Raw genomic sequence first — 27,432 nt, forward strand, 5'->3', positions numbered from 1 at the left:
CGACCACAGTCTAGCTTTTGGTTTCTATCAGTTTTCCTTGTGTTTCCTGCTCATTGATTCCTCAGCTTTCTTTGTTCTTGCCTGCTGTATCACCCCAACTGTTAAAACGGATTTCAATAAAAGTGACTCACAACTACATCCTGCCTCCTCAACTCCTTCCTACCATGTTGCAAGCTGGACACAGTGAAAGGAACAAATTACTTTCAATATTACTAACCTAATCAGCCATCTGAAAACTCATTATCATGACTGGATATTGGTATTATTATCATCCGCTACAAGATGTTAATCATCAGTTATTGTTATTGAAATCCACATGCTCTTCATTTAGGCTTTTGGTTATTTATACCACTTTCCAGTCCAGTGATTTGACACTAGGTGGCTGATCAGTTAAAGGTGTATGCAAAAGTTTGGGCTCCCCTGGTCAAACTACACAGATCAGGCATAACATTACGACCACCTCCTTGTTTCTACACTCATTGTCCATTTTATCGGCTCCACTTACTATATAGGAGCACTTTGTAGTTCTACAATTACAGACTGTAGTCCACCTGTTTCTCTGCATACTTTGTTAGCCCCCTTTTACCCTGTTCTTCAGTGGCCAGGACCCCCATGGACCCTCACAGAGCAGGTACTATTTGGGTGGGGGATCATTCTCAGCACTGCAGTGACACTGACGTGGTGGTGGTGTGTTAGTGTGTGTTGTGCTGGTACGAGTGGATCAGACACAGCAGTGCTGCTGGAGTTTTTAAACACTGTGTCCACTCACTGCCCACTTTATTAGACACTCCTACCTTGTCAGTCCACCTTGTAGATGTAAAGTCAGAGACGATAGCTCATCTGTCGCTGCACAGTTTGTGTTGGTCATCCTCTAGTCCTTCTTCAGTGGTCACAGGACGCTGCCCACATGACGCTGTTGGCTGGATATTTTTGGTTGGTAGACTATTCTCAGTCCAGCAGTGACACTGAGGTGTTTATAAACTCCAGCAGCACTGCTGTGTCTGATCCACTCGTACCAGCACAAATAAAACCGCAACTGTGTTTAATGTGTGTTATATATTTTGTTCATGTAAACATGATGCAGACTTCAATCAAGTTCCCTCAGCACATCACTGTTTTCTGTGCTCTAAGTAAGACTGAACGGTGTGTGGACATGCGTTTATGTGTGTATCATGGGAAGTGAGAGAGGGAAGTCTTTACACACTGTCTCAGGACTTGCACGTCACCATTAGCAACAGTGGAAAACTACCAGAGAGGAAAGCCAACATGCAGAAGAGCATCAGATCCTTGAAATCTTTAAAAAGCTACAAATAGAGAACAAATCCAAACAGCAGTGAGTCAATATAATGATTGTCCTTTTGGGTGTCTCTCAAACGGACCGTAAATAGCAACTTTTGACTTCTCATGTGATCTGCTTTGAGGATGCAAAACCCAACCATGTTTGTAGCTATTCAGTCCATTAGGAAGTGCACAGCAATACGGAAAAACATTAGCAGACCACTAATACCGCACCATCCGTGTTAACTAGTACTGATCTCCAAGGTTTTTGCATAGCTGACATATTATGCAAAAGCTACGTCCATAGTTTCAAAGCCTAAGGGGGTTTCATAAAGTTCTAAACATACGCTTTTAAAAACAGAGGTGCCTAAAAGAGTTCTTCGTACTAAAGAACCACTTTTAGTTTAGTGGATGGCTCTATAAAGAACTATTTTTGTAAATGAGGTGTGCAAGTGTGAAAAACTGTTTAAAAGTTCAAAGAACCATTATGTGAAAGTTTTATATCAATTAAAGCTCTTTTAACATCTGTCCTAGAGGCCTAGAAAGACACTAAAAGTAAACAGGATCACTTTCGACCAACAGATATTACACTGACTTCTTGTCAGATGATCTTCTTTTTGCATTTTCATATAGGAAATTTTCCAAAAAAATTACATTTAGACATGTAAATGACATGTAAATACTTAAATATGCCTTCATTTGCACATTTCTTTAGAAAAAAACAAAGCTACAGTTGCCTTGGGGTGTATTTCTTGGGGGCAGAGAGTTCACATTTCATCATTACATAGAGGGAAGGCAGATAGCTAAAATAACTACTAGGAAACCAAATACCTGTAACAGCCTCTACATCACTGCTGGATTATTTTGGTACGATTCTAAATGACTCTTTAAAATACAGAGAACATTCAAATGTGACTGAAGGAACTATTTTCACGGTAGTGAAATGTAGACAAAAACTGATAAACCATGCCTTAGTGCTTTTTTACATTTGAAAATGGGCAGCGAATATCGTTATGGCCTAAAACTGAGCACGTACTTGGTTTTAGTCTATTATAATCAATTATAATTGATTTTAACATTCCAAAATCGATGCAGCTGAATCCACATTTTCAGAGTGATGCATCATGATTACCGATGCACTTTTCCATCTATAATTAGTTGGGTGGATTTTACTGTAATTATGCACCTGTGTCTGGGTCAGCAGCTCGAACCACGATAACAGAGGTTCCGATTCCCGCGGTCTCTCTGAGTCCCAGCCTGTTGTACTGCTGCTGAGTGAAGACAGGACGCTCGTCATTGACATCCTCTACATACAAGATTACCTACAGAGAGAAACACACAGAGAGAGAAAGAGAGATAAAGAGAGAGATAAGGATGTTCTCAGAATCTGAGTGGCAGAGGTTCATCTCATAGATGGCTATCAAGCTCACACATAGACACACAGACATATATATATATGTGTGTGTGTGTGTGTGTGTGTGTGTGTGTGTGTGTGCATTCTAAAATAATGTTTCTCTGCATACTTTGTTAGCTCCCTTTCACCCTGTTCTTCAGTGGTCAGGACCCACCACAGGACCACCAGAGAGCAGGTGTTATTTGGGTGGTGGATCATTCTCACCACTGCAGTGACGTACACTGATGTAGTGGTGGTGTGTTAGTGTGTGTTGTGCTGGTACAAGTAGATCAGACACAGCAGTGCTGCTGGAGTTTTTAAACACCTCAGTGTCACTGCTGGACTGAGAATAGTCCACCAACCAAAAATATCCAGCCAACAACATCCTGGGGGCAGCATCCTGTGACCACTGATGAAGGACTAGAGAATGACTAACACAAACAGATGTGGTACTCTTTCTAACTTTATATCAACAAGGTGGACCACAAAGATAGGTGGAGTTTAAAACTCCAGCAGCACTGCTGTATCTGATCCACTCGTACCAGCACAACACACACTAATATGCCACCACTGCATCAGTGTCACTGCAGTGCTGAGAATGATCCACCACCCAAATAATACCTGCTCTGTGGTGGTCCTGTGGGGGTCCTGACCACTGATGAATGGAGTAAAGGTGGGAAAACAAATTGTGGACTACTGTCTGTCATTGTAGAACTATAAAGTGCACCTATATGATAAACTCACTGATAAAAGGACACTGAATTTAAATACAAGGTTGGTGTATCTAATAAATTGCTCAGTGACTGAATGCTTACTGGTCACTTTGTAGCTCCTCCTAGCAGTGTCACTGATGTGTAAAAACTAGGGTTGACAAATGATTTCTGTAGAAATCGCAATTAATTGCATTATTTTGTGTAGTTAATCACATTCATTTCTGCCCTGCTAGAGCTGCCCCAGACAACAGTAAGTGCCACAAAACAGTAGACCACACAAACTCACAGATTGGGGTTGCTGAGTGATGAAACATATAAAAAATCGCCTATCCTCTGTTGTGTTACTTACGAGTTCCAAACTGCCTCAGCACAAAACTGTGCACCAGGGGCTTCATGAAATGGGTTTCCATGGCCAAACAGCCGCACATAACCCTAATAACACTATGCACAATGCCAAAGTGTGCACAAATTGTTGGCTGAAGTGGTGTAAAACACGACGCCACTGTTCTCTGGAGTGATGAATCATGCTTCACTATCTGGTGGTCTGAATCTGGGTTTGATGGATGCCAGGAAAACGCTAACTACTGGAATGCATAATGCTAACAGTAACGTTTGGTGGAGGAGGGATAATGCTCTGGGACTGTTTTTCAGGGTTTGGGCCCTGTAGTTCCAGTGAAGGGTAATGTTAATGCTACAGCATACAAAGACATTTTAGACAATTATATGCTATATATAATTATATATATTATATAACTTTATGGCAAAAATTGGGAAGGGCCTTTTCTGTTTGGGCATGATTGTGCCACGGTGCACAAAGTAAACTCCACAAAGACATAGTTTGATGAGTTTTGGGGTGGAACTCCAGTGGCCTGCACAGAGCCCTGACCTCAACCCCACTGAAAACCTTCGGGATGAACTGGAAGATCAATGCTCTTTAGACTAAATGGGCACAAATTCCTACAGACACACTCCAAAATCTTTTGAACAATCTTCCTAGAAGAGTGGAAGCTTTTATAGCTGCAAAGGGGGGCCAACTTTACATTAATGCCCAGGGTTTTATAATGAGATGTCCAATAAGCTCATATAGTTGTGATGGTCAGGTGTCCACATACTTTGGCCATAAAGTGTATATTATGTATACAGTCAATGTTGTAGCATCTTTCTCATATACTGTTACGTCTTGTTTCAATGGTAACAATAGCTTTCCACTTTACTGTTTTGTTAGTTTGCTGCTCATTGATTTATCCACATAGAGGTGCAAAATATCCACTTCAGAAAACACACACACCCTGACGGAGCTCCTCATGCTGCCCTGGTCACTGTTGTAGGCCTCCACCTCCAGCAGGTGTGAACTACTTGTCTCTCTGTCCAGCGCTCGCTGCCCACGAGTGATCAGACCAGATAGGAGGTCTATACTGAACTGACCACCACTGTTACCTAAGGAGAGAAACACAAACACAGATTCTGTATTATTAAACTCAGAAGGGAGTGACTAAATGGTTGAGATGTGGTTTGATGTGAAATGCTCCATTCTAGAGAAACTCCTTGTGTCAGACAGGAACCAGATGTCTGAAGTGTTTAATGCCTCTAAAAGCCCCCTCACTGACAGTTATTGCACTAGTTACAAAGACACTTCCTGGTTTTATGATAGTTTGAGACTGAGTTTTGGCCTAAAATGTATGTTTTAAAAGCCATTCATGGTGGAAATATGCAGGGTGCTATAAGGCAAACAGGGCTATTCTCTGGTGCATAAATAATAAGACATACATGAGTACATATGCACTAGTGCGATTAACAGACTATATGTACAACCCCATGTCCAAAAAAGTTGGGTGACTTGCACATCTATGAAGGCACCATTAATGCTGAATGATATATACATGTTTTGGCAACATATGCTGTCATCCAGACAATGTCTTTTTTCAGAGAATGCCTTGCTTATTTCAGCAAGACAGTGCTATACCACATTCTGCATGTAATACAACAGCATTGCTCCATATTAAAAGAGTCCGGGTACTAAACTGACCTGCCTGCAGTCCAGATCTGTCAGCCACTGAAAACATTTGCCGCATTATGAAATGAAAAATAGCAGCTGAATGAAAAAAAGCAGCTGAAATCCTAGATTAAACAAGAATGGGAAAACATATCACTTTCAAAACTACAGCAATTGGTCTCCTCAGTACCCAAAGAGTACAGAGTGCTGTTAAAAGAAGAAGTGATGGAACACAGTGGTAAACAGGCCCCCTTCCCAACTTTTTTGGAATGTGTTGTTGGCATCAAATTCAAAATGGGCATATATTTTTGTGTGCAAGATTTATGCAGCAATTTCAGAAGTAGGTCCAGTGTGTAAATTATACTTAAGTGTTCAGCAAACAATGTATAAATGTTTGTTTAGGTGGTCATTTCAGTAACTCAGCAGTAACATGGAGAGAGTTCAGAATTAGATTAATGTGCATAGAGTATTGTTTATATTCATGTTCTGGTGAGTGCTGTGGTTTAACAGCTTGACAGTTAACAGCTAATCAAGATACTTTTATCTTGTTTAGTTTTTAGCACTATTTCTGCATGCACTTGTATTGCTCAATATGTGAGGACACTTTGTCCAACATTGTGCAGTGCACTGACACACATCACACACCCAAACTTTAAGGCCAAATAGCCATTCTTTTTCACACATGTATGCTCTAAAAGTATTATGACAGTAATTAAGTGCTAACTCATCACCACACAGCTGCTGTGCATGAACATCTAATGTGCAGTTGATAACAGTGGAGAGAGCAAAGCACTTCTGTAGTGCTGAGCAGTCCTCACTGCCTGTGGTGGAGACACACCGCAGTGTTTGCATGGCTGTGGTTTCTCAAGTGTTCTTGTGACTTCTTACATGTGGGGCCTTTTTCAGGCACTGTTTTCTGTTTATTGTGTTTTTCCATTTTTGCACCACAGTGTGCACTTTTGTAATGCATTGTGTGAGCACGTCTGGATAAGGCATTCAAAGTGTGGGAGCAGCGTACAGGAAGAAAACTCACCCGAGAGAATTCGGTACAGAACCCTGCCATTCTCTCCCTGATCAGCATCCGTAGCCTGGACCTGTAAATACACACACACACACACACACACACACACACACACACATACACATACACAGAATTGTTTTTGTTTTGTTGTCAGGACGTGGGGTCATACATTTGTCTCATACATACATATCCTACAAACATATATATATATATATATATATATATATATATATATATATATATATATAGCTTTCATTCATTCTTCTTAGCTTTTAAAAAAATATGCAGGGATATTTTTCCACATCTTGAAAGTTCAGTCTACATTCTTAATAGAAGTTGGCTCTTTATGGGTTCTTTGCATCATGAAAGAGTTCTGAGGAATGTGCTGCAGATGGTTCTATATATAACCTTTTTGATGGGCTCTACAGAGCACCAAAAAGCGTTCTTCTATTGTTACAGTGTCAAGCTTGTAACAATAGAAGAACCCTTTTAGGTGCTATATAGAACCCTTTTCAAAAAGGTTCTATATAGAACCATCTGCAGCACATTCCTCAGAACTCTTTCATGATGCAAAGAACCCTTTAATCATGCAAAGGGATTTTTGAGTGTTAATGGTTCTATACAGAATCATTTTCTTTACTAAAGAACCCTGGAAGACCTTTTTTTAAGAAAGCATCTAATCTAAGTAATCTAGCTCTAGTGTTAATCTTCTTTTTAAATGTATTTTCTTTTCTCAGTAACAGCTTCCTGACAGCTACACATCCTTCCAGACACATAGTGTTTTCTCTTCTCTCTCAAAGATGAAAGCTTGAAGGGCTGTTTATCTGATGTGGACAGGTTTGGTGGTCCACCAGGTCTTGCACAGTTGTTGTGAGTCTCATTTTTTATATTGTTTAATAATGTTTTGAACTCCAGTTTTGGAAACTCCTGATTTTTCACTTATTTTTCTTTAACTTTCTCCTTCTTTATGGCAGTGGATTATCTTATATTTTATGTCTTACAATAGTTCTAAGACAATAAGATAAGCTTTCTACACATTTTGTGTGTCTGTGGGAAGTTTTGCTCATTCATCCAGAAGAGCATTTGTGAGGTCAGACACTGATGTTGGGCGAGAGGACCTGGCTCACAATCTCTGTTCTATTTCATCCCAAAGGTGTTTGATGGGGTTGAGGTCAGGGCTAGGCCAGTCAAGTTCTTCCACACCAAACTCACCCAGCCCTGCCTTTATGGACCTTGCTTTGTGCACTGGGGCTCAGTCATGCTGGAACAGAAAAGGGTCTTCCCCAAACTGTTCCCACAAAGTTGGAAGCATAGAATTTTCCAAAATGTCTTGGTCTGCTGAAACAGTAAGATTTCCCCTCACTGGAACTAAGGGTTCTAGGCCAACCCCTGAAAAACAACCTCATAGCATCATCCCTCCTCCACCAAACTTTACAGTTGGTACGGTGCAGTTAGGCAGGTAACGTCCTCCTGGCATTCGCCAAACCCAGGCTCATCCATCAGACTGCCAGACAGAGACGTGTGATTCATATGTATATATATATATGAAAGCGTAAAATCAGAAACCAGTTTTAAATGCATGCATTGTTATAGTAATGAAAGTAACACCTGCACAGTTGAGAGTGCGAAAACAAACTTCAGTCTACAGCTGGTGACTTATACACACATAAGAACAGAGAATGGTGGGCACATCCAAACAATGATGTGTTCATTTTTAAAACTCTTAATAAAATTGCCATCTGACTCTCTTTTCACTGCCTGCTACAGTTAGGTGGTTGTCAAGACAACAACAGCTTCACAATAGCAGCCTGAGACACACACACACACACACACACACACAGGCTGAGAAGGACCCCTTCTAGAGACACATTAGTTTTATAAAGAGATTTGGGGAAGGGAAGAAGAAAGTGGGTGAGAGAGGAGGAGGGGGAGAGAGAGAGAAGAAAGGGTAGGGGGTCACTTTGAGATTGATGAATAGGGCATGCAGAGTGGACTGTACCATTCTGGGCTCGGTAGGGGTCAGAAACTTTGGAAAAAAAAATATTTCTGCAAAGAGTCTGTAAATGACTGTCCACACAGAGTAGCTTGACAGTATAAAGGCCTTGGCTTGGTGAATTTAACTGACCAGTACTGTCTCTTGCACTGCTGAAACAAATTCAAAGCTGTGGGCCACTTAATGCACCCTCTCGGCCCTCGCTCCACTCTCTCTCTTTTTCTCTTCCATGTAAGAGCTCCTTCCCGGCGTGGAAGAAAGACAGAAAAGGAGGGAAGACTGCAGCACACAGCACAACATACTGTTGCTTAAGGTAAAGTTTTATTTAAACAGACTATTGACCATCTACACTCTTAAAAATAAGGGCCGTGAAAGAGGGTTCTCTGGAGCGATGCCATAGAAGAACCGCTTTAGGTTCCCTAAAGAGGCTTTGAAAAGATGGTTCTTTAAAGAACTGGTTTTAAGGTTAAAGAACTTTCACATTATACAAATTAAAAGTTTTCCAAAAAAACACATACATCCAAGCCAAGAACCTTTATTTTTAAGAGTGCATGCTAATGTTAATGATGTAATATCGGTGATGATAATTGCTACTAGTAATAATGGGACATCTGGCTAATTGCTGATGAATATTCAACAATGTATTTTGAATGGAGTGAAGAGTTATTTGAGCGCATCCTTTGTGTGCATATTCGTCGATGATGTAACCGAACTTTCTCTGAAATGGTAACTACTGAAACTATTGAAATGTTTTTAACTTTTATATGAAAGTGAAGATGCTGGTATATAAAAGACATGGGCATTTAAAGGGTCCATATCCTACTTTTTTGTATTTTATTTTTTCTATTTTCTACTTATGATGTTTGTGCAGTTTTATAACACATATTTACACAATAAGTTAACACATCATCTACAGAGAACACACTTAAATTTGTCATTTCTCTGCAAAGATTTAGTCTAACACACTGGAAAAAAACGAAACAAAGTATAAAATGCGCTATAACATTTGCACAGGCCATGTTTTATATTAAATTTTTATTTTTAATACGTGAAATCCAGCAAATGAACAGTTTTTGTGTATTAATGTGTTCTCTGTCGGGGATGTTTTACTTTTTTCACTTAAAAAAACAACACAACATGGGCCGCCAAAACTTTTGCAAGCGACTGTAAATCACATCTGCTCTGATGGGCTGTCCTGCACTGTCTCATTCAAGCAGTCTGGGCTGAAACACTTCATAGAACTTTGTATAACTGGGAGGGGCTAAACTGCTGTAGGCTGATTAGGCGGAAATACGTCAATGTGTTATTTTTTGTGACATCACAAAAAGTGAGTTGAATGGTCTGTTTTTGTAGCTTAGATTGCATATATGGACTGTATGGACTGAGGAGTGAATGTTGTGTCTTGAAACTGTAAAGAGCCCACATGCTATATTTGTCTTGTATATTATTTAAGGTCTGCTTATGATGTTTGTGCAGTTTCATGCACCAAAAACTGTCATAATTCATTTTTACATGATCAATTTCCAGTTTCTCTTTATCCTGGAGAATTAAACAGGCTGTTTTTGTTACTGTACCTTTAGGGCTGATTTATGTAAATGAGCTCTGTTCTGACTGGATGCTCTGTTTTTGTGCTTCATTCAACAAGGTCAAACACTTCTTATGACTTCAGCTTGTGTAGGATGGGCTAAACTGCTGTATGCTGATCTGGTGGATACATGTAAATGTGCTGTTTTTTGTAACATCACAAAAAGAATGAATTAAAAACTAACTTTTTTTGTAGTTTAGATTTCATGTATGGACTGGGGACTAAATGATACGTCTTGAAACACTGAGTACATTTACATGCACTTAATAATCCGATAACTGCAGAAAATCTGGTCAACACGTGTACATGCACTTTCTGCTTTGCAACCAACCAATAAACTCAGAAGAAGTCATGACATAAACGTAATGTAAACTCTAATTTCTCGCTGCTGCTTTCTGTTAAAAAAAACATTGCGCCACTTTACCTAAAAATTTGAAGATACATCATCTAGAAAATGAAGAACCTTTATTTTTAAGAGTGCATGCTAAAGTTAATGATGTAATATCGGTGATGATAATTGCTACTAGTAATAATGGGACATCTGGCTAATTGCTGATGAATATTCAACAGTGTATTTCGAATGGAGTGAAGAGTTAGTTATTTGAGCGCATCCTTTGTGTGCATATTCATCGATGATGTAACCGAACTTTCTCTGAAATGGTAACTACTGAAACTATTGAAATGTTTTTAACTTTTATATGAAAGTGAAGATTTAAATGTTTCATTTCAACAAGGATGTAGTTGGTTTTAACGTCGCTCCAAAAGTGTTTTGCTGCATCTCGCGGCAACGCTGCTTGCTTATTTTCAGCACAGCAGTCTGTTTTGCATATGCGCAGACTGAGAAATCCGAAAGAAATCAGAGTAAGAGTTTACATGCACTGAGAAATCTGACTACTGAGCCAGAATCCAGCTCTCTTTATTAGATTTGTAGACCTTACTCTGATCTTAGAAATCGGAGTATGCTGTTTACATGACCACTTGAGTAATCAGATAACTGCAGAAATCTGATTATGATCAGATTATTGAGTGCATGTAAACACACTCAATGTTCACATATGGCACTGAAATCCTTTATTTTAAAATTGTGAGGAAAATTCAGTTTTGGGCCCTTTAAGACTTGAGTGTATTATAAGAGTATATATATGTAAATATATATATATATATATATGTGTGTGTGTGTGTGTGTGTGTGTGAGAGAGAGAGACTGATTAAGGCTTTTTCTAATCAGGGCGCCTGCCTTCATGGCCTTTTCGCCGCATTTCTGCCATTTGGACTAATTTCACGTCCCGATGTGTTTTCACTAAACAGTTAAGCCTCACTTTGATCGCCCCGACTTTAACATGCTGACATTTGCGAACGCTACTGAGCGGAGAGAGACTGAAATTAGTGATTGGTGTACCGAGAATGTGTGTGATGTAAAACAGTGTGGACGCACGTTTTATATGGCGGGGGGGTATTTTAATAAACCCAATTTATATTATGTTACAAAAATACTTTGTCAAGCTTGCTCACCTGTTTGTGCATTTATTTAATAGGGATGTAATTGGCTCAAATGCCAGCAGTTTGTGTGTGCGTATGCTGGTTTGGGTGCTCTGCTGAGCCTCACTGACTCAGCCTGTGCATTGCAAGTCTACACAATAGCTCCAGACAGAAGCATGCTGGGAGCAGCTTATTCCAGTTACTGTCAGTGACGCAACTTATAATAAAAGCACAAAAGAGCGCAGCTTAATTCCACATTAAAGCAATCAAACAGAAGTTTATTAGGCACACCTACTGTGCCATTGTAGTTACATTCACTGGCCATTTTATCAGAAACACCTATACAAGTGCACTTTGTAGACTTACATTTACAGACTGTGGGCCATCTGCTGCGGCACAGTTTAGCAGCCAGCCTCCACTCCATACACCAACTGAAAGTAGCCACCATAAAGAGCCACTCTTAAAAATAAATGTGTCAAAAAAGGGGGACTATATGGAAAGATCTAGCCATTAAGATCCACCAGCCTCATATTGCTCTCCCTTTCATAAACAGTGCAGTGTAAAAGCCCAAGACCACCCTTCATTTTTAATTTCCAGTCAAGATGGCCATTAAATACAAGATCATTAGTGTTTAGTGTGTCCACTATTTGCCTTTATTACCGTCTACATTCTTTTTAAAAGACTTGCTATCAGTTTTTCAAAGAAATCTGCAGGGATATTTTTCCACACCTCCAAAGTTCAGTCTTAGAAGTTGGTTGCATTTTCTGCTTCTCCCATCCAATAATCCCAAACATATTCAGTGGTGTTGAGATATGGACTCTGGGGTGGTCAGTCCATTGTTCGGGGAACTCCAGCAGCTTCTTTGTTTGATTTACATTTTTTTGTTTATTTCCTTTTCTCAGTGAGGGCTTCTTGACATCTACACATCCTTTCAGATCCATAGCGTTGAGATGTCTTCTCACAATGGTAGGATGGACAGAAACATCTGTGGATTTTTTTCAGATCTGAAGCAGCTTGATTTCCTCCTCTCTTTGAAAGATGAAAGCTACTGTTTATCTGATGGGGACAGGTTTGGTGGCCTACCAGGTCTTGCACAATATATTCTTAAAATTAAGATGTCAGAATGTATTCTCTGGAGCGATGCCAAAAAAGGACCACTTTTAGTTCCCTCCAGAACTGTTCCGTAGAAAATATTTTGAAGAAGTTCTTTAGGGAAGAAGCCTAGTGTAGGACCACCACCATAAGGAACTGGTGGGTGGACCATTCTAAGCACAGCAGTTCTACCAATATGGTAGATGTTCTGGGTTTTTCCAACACTGTGATGTCACCGCAAAGTTGAAATCCAAAAATATCCAGCCAACAGTTGTCCTGTAGTCAAATGTCACCAAACCACTGATGAAGGAAGACGAGAATGGCTAACACAAACTGTGCATGGAAAAAGTTAGTTAGGTAAGCTATAGTCTCAGACTATATGCCTACGCCAACAAGGTAGGTGTTTCTAATGAAGTAGCCAGTATGTGCTTTGTTGGTAGTCTTATGTTGGATGGAAATAAAAGGAGAGATCCACCCCTTCACATGTTCCTACCTACGTTTACAGAAACACTCACATCTACTCTGCTTACCACATCCTGTTAACCTGTTCAAAAATACACACAAACTCTTGAATCTGCACTGGCTAGATCACATCTAGAGCTTGAAATACTTGTGGGAACCCAATGGGACCATAATATGCACTCAGGTTTCATTTTTCAGGTGTTTGCTTGGCTTGGATTATGTTAAATTACATAGTTAGGTGTCTATTATTTGGTCTCTGGTAGGTGGTTGTCAGGTTCAAGTTGGAGAATGTTCTTAGGCTACTTTCAGGTTCAGATTAACATTTCTGGCCTAATTAAAGGGCCCTCATCATAAAAAATGCTTTTTAAAGACAGCGTTCTTTTCAAAAAACACTGTTAAACAGTCAAACACTTCACTCCTCTGTCATCCAGTCTGTATACAGTTCTGGCCAACATTACTGGCTGCCCTAAATTTAATTACATAATGTACATTGTCTCATAAAAAAGGTATTGTAAAACATCTTTGGCCAATAAACACTCATGTTCAATAAAAAAGGTGTGCAACAAAATATTAGAAAGGGTACCGTTAACACTGTCCATGTCATATTTTGTTTCTGTTCTTTAAAATCACTTCCTGCTAGTTGAGATTTTTTTTCAATAACTCTAGAAATTTATTTCAATATTTTAATATTTAAAAACATATATATATAAAGGTATATTTCCATTTATTTATTAAGATAAATAACATTTTGTAAAAAAATGATAAGGGTGTCCAACAATGCTGTCCAGAACTGTATGAAAATAAGCTGCAAAAACAGGCTCTTTTGAATTATTCATAGTTCTGATGTCACAACCATGAAATATTTACATACGACTACCTGTTCAGCTTTCATTAGTTTAGCCTGCCTGCTGATGTTGAAGCGATGAGGAGTGTTATTCCTGCAGAAAGTCTTTCAGCAGAGTTACTGGACTGAAAACTGCAGGCAAAATGATTAAACGTTGTGCTGTTCCTGGCTGTCAGGAAGCAAATGGATCATTCAAGCCCTTTTAAAGGATCTACACATTTAAAATGGCCATTTCTCAGTCCAACTCATTTTCATATTTAAGTCTTAAAAAAAACAACAAAAATGGTTCCATTAAACATCTCTGCTTTTCTTTTCTCCTCAGATCCAACATGGACGACCTACAAAACATCACTGTCACCTATACCTCCTCCTATTCGTCCCTCGCTCCTCCCCTATCTAATCTCTCTCTCCCTTCATCCAACCTCTCCATCCCTGTCTCCCCAGCCTTTCCTCCTCTCGACCTTCATCACCCGCTCCCCACCATCATCGTCACACTCGTCCTATTCCTGCTTTTCGGAGGGTGTGTGAGCATCCTAGCGGTGTGTTGCTCCTCCAGGAGGTCAGAGGAATTGGATGGAGGCTGTGGGCTGGGAGGCGACCTCTACTGCAGTCAGTCTTCACCCAGTGAGCCCCAGCTGAAGCTGTGGAAGCGACTAGGCTCCGTTCGGAGGTCTTTCTCTTCGGCCCCATCCTTCAGAAGACCGCCACAGCCTTCTGCTTCAGCCCAGAGCAGGCTACAGTCCAAGCTGTCCTTACAGCTGGAGCAGGACAGGAGTGACCCACAGGTTCAGCTGACCCTGCCTTGTTTACTACAGTATGCTACCGAGATATAGACATGCAAATACTCCATCACATACAGATAACACGATATACATATACACTACCGTCAATAATGTGGAATCACTGTACATTAAAACCAAATTTGTTGGTTGTTTGGAATTTGTTATGTTTCTGATGTCACAGCCATGAAATATGTACACTGAATCATCTATTCAAGCTTCAGCAGTTTAGCCCACCCTTTCATGTTGAAGTAATGCGAGGCTCATGTTGAAGTTATACATAGCATTGTTGCTGCAGACAGTCTCACTCTGCAAATTCACAGGTTTTAAATTAATAGGAATCTGTAAAAATGACATGACATCTACATTGTAGATGTGTTCAAGCTGATGAGGGCATCTGTAGATGACTCCACAATAGTTAAGAAAGCTGTAGAGAATCATGAATGAAGTTAGACTGTGAAATTTCAACAAATAGCTAAGTACAGTATATTATTTATCATTGAATTACTCCTTTCTGTTCATAAAAACTTGGAATATTGAATTAAACATCTGAAAAATGTTTCAATCTACACTAAATACACTCTTATGGACAAAACAACCACAGTAATTAATATGATATGTGATTCCAAACTTGAATGGTAAAAAATGGTGAAATACAAACATAAGCACACTAAGAAGACGCATCTTCATCGCTGCTGATGCCAGGGCAATGCTACAGTATTAAAATGCACTGACCATATCCTGACCACAAAAGATTATGGCCACTTTACAACGGGATCAGTACTGGACATGCATGTGACTAGACTTCAGCCATCGCCAACAGGATGTTGCCTCAACTCAGCCTGACCTATGGAGTCTAGCAACCGTTGAAGTCCATAACTGACCTTCCACAGGCAATGGCTCAGCCCACTGAGCTACCCAGACATGCCAGCATAATAGCACTCTGGGCTAATGGAGGACTGCCAGGATAGAAGGAGTGCCAGTGGGCATCCATTTGATGGGGTTTTCCAGCCTGTGTTGTTGGAGTTGAAAGATCTGGCTGTGCTAACGGGCCCTGCCCTCTAGACTCAAGTGTTTGAGAGTTTAAGTGGTTAGAATTATAAAAAGCTTAGATGACTGGAGAAAAAGTCATGAGTGTGTATAGAAGTATGCTGCTTACCAGTAGGGCTGCACAGTAATAGTTAAAATGGTACAATTATTTTGCTCAATGTTGAAATCTGTATCTACAAAAATAATACAAACAGTGTTGTTAAACGCACTTACTACAAAATTTTTGCATAACTGAATCAGTGAGATGGAAATTGGTCACACTGAAATGAGAACAGTTCACAGTGGTGGTGATATATATATCATATATATGTAAGTTATTACCCAAATACGTTGTCTGATGCCTGTTTTATATTTTTGAGATAAGCATTCGTACATGCTTCATCATGTATGGCATCATCAACATTATATATCGCTGCTGTCGGAACAAAATCTCTTATCTTCATTTTTGTCATTTTTCAGTTTTTGATGTAATTTGAAAATGCCTGTTGGTCTTTACGTTGTGTGTAAAATTGATGAGTAGACCAAAATGATTGATGATTGGACCAAAAGAAATGACCAAAAATTACTTGGAAAAAAGTCTGGTTCCGCTGACTTACATTAAAAGTAAAGTATGTTTTTCCCTTCTCCTGTAAAGTTACCATTTTGGAGATACGAGGTTTTGTTCTGACAGCAATGATATGAAAACTACAAGAAGACACGTGTGGGTTCACTGGTCATAAATAGTAAATAAAATGGCTACATTTGTGTTATACAGCTTATGATACCTATCACCACCACTGTGAGTGAAGTTTCTCTAAAATGAAAAGATTCACATCAAACTACTTTGAATGACTGTTTACATCTGACTGAATCATGTAGATTTTTTAATATTGGTGGAATTCCTCTTTAAATGCTCTTTCTCATACTCTGATGAGACAGTGATATAATTACATATAATTACATATCATGATCATTCAACTTCCTTGATTAAAATATTCAGCAAACTGTATTATGTTTGACAAAATAATTCATGTACGATCATTAATGAAGTGTTTATTAAATCCCTTCTGATGATGTATCTTGAAGGTAGGAGGAACTTTTGAAAAAACTACAGCTATAGGGAGGCGAAGTTTTGGGGGCTGAAGTGTTCCGCTAGCTGGCTAACATAGATGGTCAGACAGCGAATGTTACTTTACGTCTGTATTTATTTGCCTCTACATCAGTGATACATCAGTGGATCACTGAGGGTGGGATTCACAATGGTTGCATGATATATTTGCATAATGCATGTTGGGGATTGTAGTGAGGGAACACTGATGAATGAACACATAAACAGGATATAAAATCATTAATTCTGTCAAGCCAATGAGGCTGAGGAATGAAATGCTGCACCACAGAACACTATATAACATGACAAACAGCATATTAAATGGTATATAGGCTGGATTGTCCTTTTTATATACCAGAGTGAATAATGACCAGCTAATTAGCCAATTAATTTAAGCTTAATTGCCAAAACTGTGATTGTAATTTGTAATGTATTCCCCATCTTAGCTGTGTCCACGTCATGTTTTCCCTTTTTGTTTACCTTCTCTCTTGTCTCTTTGTCAATGTGCTTGATCTTGATGTTTTGCTTTTCTCGTCCTTTGCTCCGCCCTTGCGTCACACCACTCCCCTAGTCCCACTTGTTTCAGCTGTGTCTTGTTTGTGGTTTGTGTATAAGTAGCCCTCTTGTTGAGTGTTCCTTGTCTGGCCTTGAATCTTCATGTTAGTTAAATACTCTGTGAGTTTGTTCCATGTTTGTGTTGTGTTTTCTTTATCATTAGTGGCTCTTAATAAATCTATTTTAATTCTTACTTCTTAATAAATCTATTTAAATTCTTAATTCTCAATAATTCTATTTTTAAAACTCACACCTACACCCTGCCTCCAACGCCTCCTCCTCATACTGTGACACAATTCAAATCAGTTTCATTGTGCGGCCCTACTGACTAGAGTACACAGCAGATGCTGACCCTTTTTTTAATTACATAAGTGTTTTTGTGTGTGTGTGTGAAAGTGTGTCTCATTGTGTCTTACTAAAAATGACTGAACCCTCAGCATCAGCATGCATATTTCTGTTCGGTTTAGTATCACGAGAATAAAGCTGTTCGGGGAAAGTCCTTATCAGGCAAAATGTCAGGTGCACTTCGACTTCAAAGCTGTGAGGTAGCAAGTGCACATAAAAAGGTCTCATTTGTAATGAGGGTGTCAGTGATGGCAGATTATGCTTACTACTGAAATTACAGGGTTGTACAGGGTGTCGTGGTTAGATTTGCAGATTTACATAAAGATTTGATAGTGTTTTCTAATTAGGGGTCTGAGCTGGGACCCTATGGTAATTCTTAGTTTTTGTTTTCATTGTAATTGAACTTGTTTTTTTATTTTTTTGATCTGTATAAGTGAGTGCACCTATAGTAAAGTATGATTTATGTTTATACAGTTGTATGCAAAGGTTTTAGCACCCCCGGTCAAATTAAATGTTTTGTCAGGTTCCTATGTAGAGAAAAAACACATCCTCTACGGAGGGTAAACTAAATATGTAAGTAAATATAAAGTAAAAAGAAAAAATAACATACAAAATGTATGTTAAATTCAGCAAATAAACAGTATTTGTGAATTGAAAGTGTGTTCTCTGTAAAACATTTACTATTTTCATTTAAAAATTAACAAAACATGTAATATGATGCCTAAACTTATGCATACGATTGTTTGAGCTTATGTGTATGTGGTCTGTGTATACCTGCAGTATACTGGTTCCTCTTGGCACACTCTCCAGAATGGTGGTCTCATAGCTGTTCTGAAGGAAGATGGGCCTGTTGTCATTAACGTCCAGCACTTCCACATAAACTGTGGCCGTGCCTGTCTTTCTATCCCCAGCTGGGCCATTATCTATGGAGAAAATGGTTAAAACTCAATGAACAATGCTAAACTGGAATGAGTGTAAAGCTGAATTCAAAAAAGCAAACAAATAAACAAAAAATCAGAGCTCTGAGAAGTGTCTGCTTTCGTTTGGCTGTAAACAAGGCTTAAATACAACAGTACAGTTCAACAGAACGTCTACATTTAAAAACTAGACAAACAGACAAGTTTCAGTTTCATTATTCTTTGAGTGGACATTGCTTGATGAAATATGTCAGATCAAAAACACACAAACAAAAATTGACAATGAAATTCTGTCTGTGTAAAGTTGTAAATGTCATTTTAATGAATAGTGGAGTTGATGCTCAACCCAGTATGGGGTAAAAAGTAACATATTTTTACGTACTTAAACAGTAGAATGTGCTTTTGGTTATCTTATTTGTTTATATTCACATAGCAACATCATCTGGGAATTTTCACAGTAATAATTCTAAATTGAATGCACAATTAATGTTTATCTGCTGAAACTGACATTCACAAAACAATAAACATAAAATGTGACCTGTGCAAAAGTTCACTCGGTATGCTGTAAAAAATGGTATCTTGTCAAGTAAAATATTCTTAAAAATAGTCAATAAATCCAATATTTCTCCTGTTTAGATTGTTGTAGACTTAAATTAAGATTATCTGCCTCATTTCTGGCTTTTTTTACTTGTTTTAAGTAATTTTATTAAGTAAAATTATCTGGTTTGTTTTAAGAAATGTGCTTGAAACCAGCAAAATTATCTGCCAGTGTAGTATTTGAATTGATAAAATTACATAAAACAATGACAAAATGTCTAGAAATAAGATAGATAATCTTATAATAAGTGCAATAATTTCAAAATGGGAAATATTAGATTTATCAACTAGATTTAAGATCATCTCACTTGACAAGCTACCATTTTTTTGCAGTGTAAAAAACGTAGAAATTAAGCACATTTGCAGAAAAATGCCCAATTTAAGTGTGTTCACTATAGAGAATGTGTTAACTTCTTTTCACTTCAGAAATCAATACATGTAACATGCAAAAAACACATAAAAAATGGGCATTGATTTGAATGATGCTCAAACAATGTAAAGGTGTCTGTCTGACAGGTGGTGTTAGCAGACAAGTTGTACACATCTGAGCCTGCAGAATAGCTAAACACACCACGGCAGCCGAAGCACTGCCGATTTGCTTTCACAGTTTCACTACAAACAGGAAACCTCAGGCACTCGCGCTTCTCTCAGACAGGAAGTGAAGGTGTTGCACTACGCTTGCTCACACTGCAGGCTTGCACGCATGACCTGAGCTCAGCTGTGAAAACCCTCATAAGTCTCTACCTTATGAGGTTCTACCAGCAGGTAACACATTCAATCACAGCAGCCACAGATAAAGGTACAGCAGACTCACCGATGGCCTCGATGACGAGTGTGTACGATGCTTGTGTTTCGCGGTCCAGGTCCACCACAGTGCGTACCACACCGTTCCTGAAACCCACACTGAACTTCCCATCCTGGTTCCCACCTGCATGCATACATACAAAGACAGAGGGTGTCACTAATTGCACACAATTCCACAATTATATAATAATACAAGAGGGTGGCTGAATACTGAATACACTATCCTATTGATTTATCAGTCTACTCAGGCTTTAGCAGAGCTCAATAACACTGAGATTAATAACTGATTATTACATTGATTTATCAGTCTACTCAGGCTTTAGTAGAGCTCAATAACACCGAGATTAATAACTGATCATCACATTGATTTATCAGTCTCCTCAGGCTTTAGCAGAGCTCAGTAACACTGAGATTAATAACTGATCATCACATTGATTTATCAGTGTACTCAGGCTTTAGCAGAGCTCAATAACACTGAGATTAATAACTGATCATCACATTGATTTATCAGTCTACTGTTTAATAATTATTAAACAACAATTAATGGTGTTTATTTCAGAGACGGTACATGTTTTTTAGCATTTAATTATTCTAACAGTATTCTAAAAATTCCATTCTCCTAAAAGAGAATGAATAAATAAATACATACAGATACTTAATTTGTCAACCTGAACATGTACATTCATATATGTTTGTGTATATGAATACACTGTGTATCTAAATATTAGTATTCCATTACATTTCAGCTTTGCAGGTCGGCACAGTTGAGCTTAAATGTGGTAAAATAATGCAGAGCCTGCAGTAACTTACTGCTTTTATACAAAGACAACAAATAATTCATTCTACTATTCATAATAATCACGATAAACAATTCTCCTACTAAGCAATGCAATGCACTTTGTTAACAGTAGGACGTGGTTTCCCAAACAACATATCAGCCAAATTAAACTTTTTGTTGATTTTCTGACCAGATCCTCTACAGGAAACACACATAATGTGGCATTTTTCTGCACATTTTACTACACAACTTGTTTTTATTTACTGAGTTTAACATCATGAAAAAAATAAAACATCAAAAATAAAATATGACAACTGTGGTTGTGTCACTAGACACATGCTAGCCTTCTCCCTCCCAGCTTGGTAGCACTGTGTGACTGTGGGAGACCGATCTAGTGTGTAGAACTGCTAATGACTAAATTTGGGAGAAAACAAGGAAAAAATACACCCCCTGCCCCAAAAAAGGCTGCAATTATATCCCAATGTCATTAACAATATCTATAATTATTTCCTTAAACAAGAAAATTAATTTACATTCCACACAGACTGTTCCATTAAAGGGTCTAATAATGAAAATGAATTCCATTAAACAGTCTATTACAGTCTATATGCTGGACAGGCGTTGCTAGGTTACAGGTTAATAAGGTGGAGTGACACTTGTGTCAGAGTGCCAATTATTTCTTGTAAAATGTCTCTCAGCCATCACACTGCAAGATCGGATCTAACTCTGGTTTAATTTAAAAAAAATCATAAAGATTTGCTGGCAATATATACAACACAAAGCAAACACAACAACACGTTTATACACAATGATGTTGTTTATTATGTACTGCACACACAGTGTAAGCCTGTCTTGGGCAGTTCAGGCCTCAGCAGTCTGACCTGTGATGAAGTAGCTGAGCTCGGCGTTGAGTCCGGCATCATTATCAGAGCAGTTGAGCCTAACCACCACAAAATCACGCGGGACACTCTCCAGCACTGAGACGTTATACACACGTGGGAAAAACGTGGGCGTCTCATCATTAACATCCAACACTGGAGAGAGAGAGAGAGAGAGAGAGAGAGAGAGGGAGAGACAGAGAGAGAGAGAGAGAGAGAGAGAGAGAGTCTGGAATATGTTTTATTCTATTTTTTTTTTAAATGCATACTAGAAGTGCATTAACAATGAACTAATGGAAAAGTTGACTTTTTTTTTACTCGTAAAGGAACAGTTTGAAGTTGTGCAACCCCGACTGCGAAGAGAACAATTTACTGTTCACCACAGAGAGCAATGACAGCAGTTTTCTTTGAGTAGTATCTTGCTTTACTACATCCTGCATGTACCACACCATCATGAATGGATTAAAAAAAGTACATTTTAGATCAAAAGCTTATGGCACAACTATTTCTGACACAATTTCTGCAGTTATCCAATTATTTAAATGATCATGTAAACACCACACTCCGATCTAGAAATCCGATTATGAAATCCGATAAACAGATCTGGATTCTAGCCTAGTAATCAGATTTCTCAGTGCATATATACGCTTACTCTGATTTCTTTCGGATTTCTCAGTCTGAGCATGTGCAGAACAGACTGCTGTACCAGACAATAAGGCAGCTTTGCCGTGAGATGGCAGCAAAAGACTTTTGGAGCGATGTGTTCATATTTTCAGGTGAAGTGGTGCGATGTTTTTTTTTTTTTAAAAAAGATGCAGCATGAAGTTTATGTCTTCTTCTGTGAGTTTATTGGCTGGTTGCAAAGCAGAAATCTGATTACTGCCCAACTCATGTAGACCTGGAGTTTCCCCGTTATCTGATCACTCAAGTGCAAATAAACACGTTGATCGTGTTACTGACAAAATCTTATTTTCTGCAATTATCAGACTGTACTCATTGTCTCAGAAACCAGGCAGCATATTCATAACCATTTCATGTAATAACTTTTTGTGAGGTAGTTTTCAGAGGCATTACACTCTTTAGATGTCTGGTTCCTATCCCCACCACTGTAAACCGTTCTGAGTCGATAGTTTTTCCAGAACATAACAGAACTCTGAATGACTTTGTAAACACCTTAACTATTTAATTATGCAGGTATTTTAAAAAAGTGGTGGGATTCCCCTTTAACATATAACTTGCAGGTCAGTTAGTCTGTAACATCCTAATTTGTGGTAATAGTGTCTGTTCGACTCCAACAAATTAGGTTTGAGATCCATTATGTAATACATAGTTCTTATGATAAATTAATTTTCACACAATACATAAATGAAAGCACTTATGTACAATAATTAAATGCTATATTCATAGTATTACACTGGCTTGCAGTGTATTAGGGGTGGGAATCTCTAGGCACCTCACAATTCGATTCAATTACGATTCAGAGGGCTGCGATGTGATTATAAACCGATTATCGATGCATCTTGATGCATCTTTTTTTCTATACAGGATTTCTATTTTCTCACTGTGTGAGGACTTGGTTCTTTCAAAGCAAATTATTTGTAATGATCCATAACAAATTTACTTCCAATATCTTTTATCAATAAAACAAATGGAAGTGATGTGGTAAGTGAACTGGAAGGCTCTCATTCACTGCTCTTGTTTGGAGCACATGAGATGCAGGCTGCCACTCAACTGCGATAAAATGCAGTTATGGTGACATAAGATTTTGTGGCAATGAATGTCCACACAGCACATGCTCGGTTTTGGTCTCGTTGTAGAGAGTCGGGGGGGTCGCTGTGTAAAAATATCTTCGAGATAAATCCTTCGTAATAAAAGTTGCGATAGAGTTTGTAATTCGCCTCTGACTTGGGTGGAGGCTTTGACATCGCTTGCTCTAAGGTCCTCTGGTTGGCAGCAAGTATGAATGGTAGGAAAACGGGTGGAAACATGTAATTTGGTTTCTCATGTTTTGTCGTTTCCAAAATATTTTAGTTCAGTGTGACACAACTTGCCTATAGTATGGCTCTTATTCAGGTCCCTTTTCAGACTGCAGATCACCTAGCAACACAGTCTCGCCTAGCTAATAGCGAACAAAAAGGCAAAAAGAAAGATTTGGAGACGAACATTTGGAGACGAATGGACTTAAATCTCCAACGAGAGACTGTCAAACACTAAAAAGTTGCAAAGATGAAGTCAGCTTCTCTTTCTAATTTTCCCAGGCCACCTTAAATGGTGCCGCATTTACCTTCTGGTGCCTCAGGCAGAATTTATGGTGGAACGGGAAAATTTGAACAAGAAGCTGGAGAATGAGAAGCGACTTCATCCTTGTAAAACAGTCGAACGTTGTGAGACATTTTATAATAAGCTGTTCTACTTGTGAAGAAAAGTTTTCTGGCGGAGATGGAAGGAAAGCGGCAGAGCAAAGTAAGTCTGTGTTTTCGTTTATATTGTTTAGCCTATACTACAACATTATTACATACTGAGAAATACTAGACATTAAATGTTGTGGCTCCCAAGGTGGTTTGATTTTTGTTGAAAGGTCAAAATGGCTCTTCTTAACATTTGGATTGTCGCCTCCTGACCTAACCTAGCTTTTAATGCAGAGGGTGCTGGTCGGATTTCTCGCTCATCCAGTTGTGTTTTTGTTATGTGCACCTCACAGACTGTCCAGGCGCTGCACTTCTGCACTTCCAAGTTCCGCCTTTTGCATTCCGTCAACATTACGTTATAAATTAAATACTTAGAAAATTGATTTTTGACATTTGTGAACCGATTCAGAATCGTCCACGTCCGCATCGCAATGCATCTAAGAATCAATGTCTCCCCCACCCCTACAGTGTATGGTACTAAATTTTTATTGATATTTTCTTTTACTCAAGTTTTAGGTAACGGAATGTGTGGCCTTACAAAGTATATCTGTCTATCCAAACATCACTGACTAGATGGACAAAAGATAGATGCACAAAAAGAGCTAAGAAGCAAAAGTCGGAGAACATTTCTTAGCTGGTCGAATACAGTTGGGATACAGGGAATCCTTTTGGTGAACTGTCAATTTATTATAAATAAATGTCCATGTAGAAAGGCCTCCCAACAAAACTGTACCACTCCACTGCCCTCGCTGTCCAGTTACCTGTGATTGTAAGGGTGCTGGTGGAGGTGCGGGGGTACTGTCCAGCGTCGAAGGCCACCAGCCTCAGGTAGTACTGTCCGATCTGCTCACGGTCCAGTGCGGCTGTGGAGAACAGCACCCCTGTGCTGCTGTTAAGGCGGAAGTCCAGCCGGGGCATGCCCACCTGCAGCCCCAGCGTGACCGCTCCATTCTCCGCTTCATCAGGGTCTTGCACCTGCACCTGTGGGAACCCAGATTACATCACATTAGGTTGAGTTGGATTAGATTTCTAGACAGTTCACACAGCGTCTAACTGCAGTGCAGTTATAGTAAAGAAAAAAATACAAAGCACAGTCTTGCAGCAATAACAGTACAATAATAAACATTAAGAAAATAGTATAAACAAGAGCACTGAAACTAAAATCACCAGGGGCAACAGAAAGCCTCATATGTTTGAGTTTAATGTCATGTAATGTTATTTGGTGTGATTCTAATGCAAGCAAGTTAGAAGTGCTGGTTAGCCCACGCTTGTGTTCTCTAGCCACTTCCACTTGGAATTATCCTTGCTGTGGAGATGCATTTATTTATATTAATAAATGATGCTGTTTGCTTTCTATGTGCTACTATGTTTTCTATCCCTGTGTAAAAGTTGTTCCATGCTGTCTTATTTAGAACGTAGCTGACATTTCTAAGGGTTTATTACTGATGCCAGTAAAACATGGCTATAGTATATTTCTATATGTTTACAAATTCAAAATAATAGCTTGTGACACAAATAAAAATCTACACATTTTAGGCTTTGTTCTTTACATTTCAAAGTAAAAAAAGGAGATTAAAAGGCAGAAATAGCCATTTTTTGGCTCAGGAACCAAAAGTATGAGGATAAAAGCTCTTTCGCAAGTTATATTGAAGTTTTGAGAGAAAATAATGAGCAGTTTCTGTAGTAGAGATCAGTCTAAAGCTGAGATCTTTAAACTTTAAATCCAGTTTCCAGCCCTGGATTCACCTGTACTCACTAATAGTTAATAAAACTGTTGATGTAAATAGATTGTCCACTAACTGCTAACTGGTAACTTCCACAGCTGGAAACTAAATGAATTCAAGGCCTCTTTGAAGACCTCTGGTCTTAAGTAATACAGGCTAAACCAAATTCATCTCTTTCTCTGAATGTACTTGATCAAGGTTCAAGCTCAGGTCATTTAAACCAACCCTGAAGACGGATGATCCAATAGGAAGGCCCTCTGGGACCTCAGCGACAAACGGCAGGTTGAGGAAGGCAGGGTCGTTGTCATTGAGGTCCAGCAGGTTGACGTAGACCGTGGTGCTGGCTGAAGAACGCAGTGGCGGGTTTCCACCTGAAGAGGGCAGCAGAGCCGTGAGCACCAACTTGGGCATGAAGGCAAACTTCCATGACTTTACTTTAGTCTTTAGATCCTCTCAAGAGGAAAGAATCGTTAACCATGGAGAAAGATGTCATTTAAGGCTCTGAGTGCACAAGAGCAGCCACTATGTCTACTAGCACACAATGATAAAGTAAAGCAGACAGGGAACAAAACAAACAGACAGCTGGAGAAAACACACACAACCAGATACAACAAGCAGAAAGAGAGACAGATATTAAAGCAGTCATGGCCTAAAAGTATTTCTCCTTACCGCAATAACTGTCAGACGTTTGGTGTCCAAAGTTTCTATAGCCTCGAGGCTAATGTAGTTAAATTAATGAAAGCTTATACTTCAATTAGCATGGTGCAAACAGCATGCATAAATCATTATACCTGTTGACGTGTTCATTATTCTCTGTTAGACTTGCTTATGTGCTTTCTGACACTGTATGACTGTTATCTATAAATATGGGCAAAAGTATGTCAAATGCTTAAAAACAAGCACCTCAAAGACTGAATTTTGTCTGTTTGTTTGAGATTACTTAAACATTTTGATGTGTTTTGACACAAGAGTGCTCTGATTTAGGCATGCACTGTGCTAAAGTACACTACACTGCACTACACTAACTACACTGAAAACAGAACAGTGCTTAGAATTTATGTGATTCAAATGTGTCAAGTGGTTGCACATGAATAAAAAACTCTAAATCAATACATCTTTCAGTTTAGTTCCTTTAGAACTGTGTCGATGTAATGCATTTTGCTCATGCGCAACTACTTGACACATTTGAATAATGTGAATTCAAGGTAATGTTTATTCAGCATAGAAAAATGTGTAAATTTGGTTTTATTTGAAGTCATTGCTTTGAAAGAAATGTGTTTCATACTGAGAAAGGAGTGCACTGAATTTAGCTGATTCTGTCTCTGTATGTCTCTCTCTCTCTCTCTCTCTCTCGAAATGTTGGCAGCAGAGTGGAGCTACTCACGGTCAGTGGCCGAGATGACGATGGTCCTCATGAGCTGAGTGGCTCTGGGGTCCAGACTCTCTCTGTCCAGAATGGCCCCACTGGTGCGGATTTTGCCTGTCCGGTTGTTGATGATGTAGAAGGGGTTGGCTGGACTGATGCTGTACGTGACTGTACCATTCTCTCCATTATCAGGGTCCAACGCCAGCACCTATAGAGAGAGAGAGAGAGAGAGAGAGAGAGAGAGAGAGAGAGAGAGAGAGAGAGTAGGAAAAAGAGGAAGAAAAATGAAAC

General features: G+C 39.0%; 1 protein-coding gene across 1 annotated transcript in view; it reads right to left on the reverse strand.

Moving 5' to 3' along the window:
* LOC118810932 (cadherin-23-like) overlaps window positions 1–27,432 on the reverse strand; it is a 338,859-nt gene that overhangs the window by 4,113 nt on the left and 307,314 nt on the right. The window contains exons 23-31 of the mRNA XM_036575094.1: window positions 27,160–27,349; window positions 26,001–26,146; window positions 24,813–25,032; window positions 21,647–21,799; window positions 19,998–20,111; window positions 18,444–18,592; window positions 6,411–6,471; window positions 4,673–4,821; window positions 2,465–2,600 (exon numbers count right to left, since the gene is read on the reverse strand). Of these exons, the coding sequence (XP_036430987.1) occupies window positions 2,465–2,600; window positions 4,673–4,821; window positions 6,411–6,471; window positions 18,444–18,592; window positions 19,998–20,111; window positions 21,647–21,799; window positions 24,813–25,032; window positions 26,001–26,146; window positions 27,160–27,349 (1,318 nt within the window). The remainder of the gene's footprint in view (window positions 1–2,464; window positions 2,601–4,672; window positions 4,822–6,410; window positions 6,472–18,443; window positions 18,593–19,997; window positions 20,112–21,646; window positions 21,800–24,812; window positions 25,033–26,000; window positions 26,147–27,159; window positions 27,350–27,432) is intronic.

Source organism: Colossoma macropomum, unplaced genomic scaffold, assembly GCF_904425465.1.
Source record: "Colossoma macropomum unplaced genomic scaffold, Colossoma_macropomum, whole genome shotgun sequence".
Lineage (NCBI taxonomy): Eukaryota > Metazoa > Chordata > Actinopteri > Characiformes > Serrasalmidae > Colossoma > Colossoma macropomum.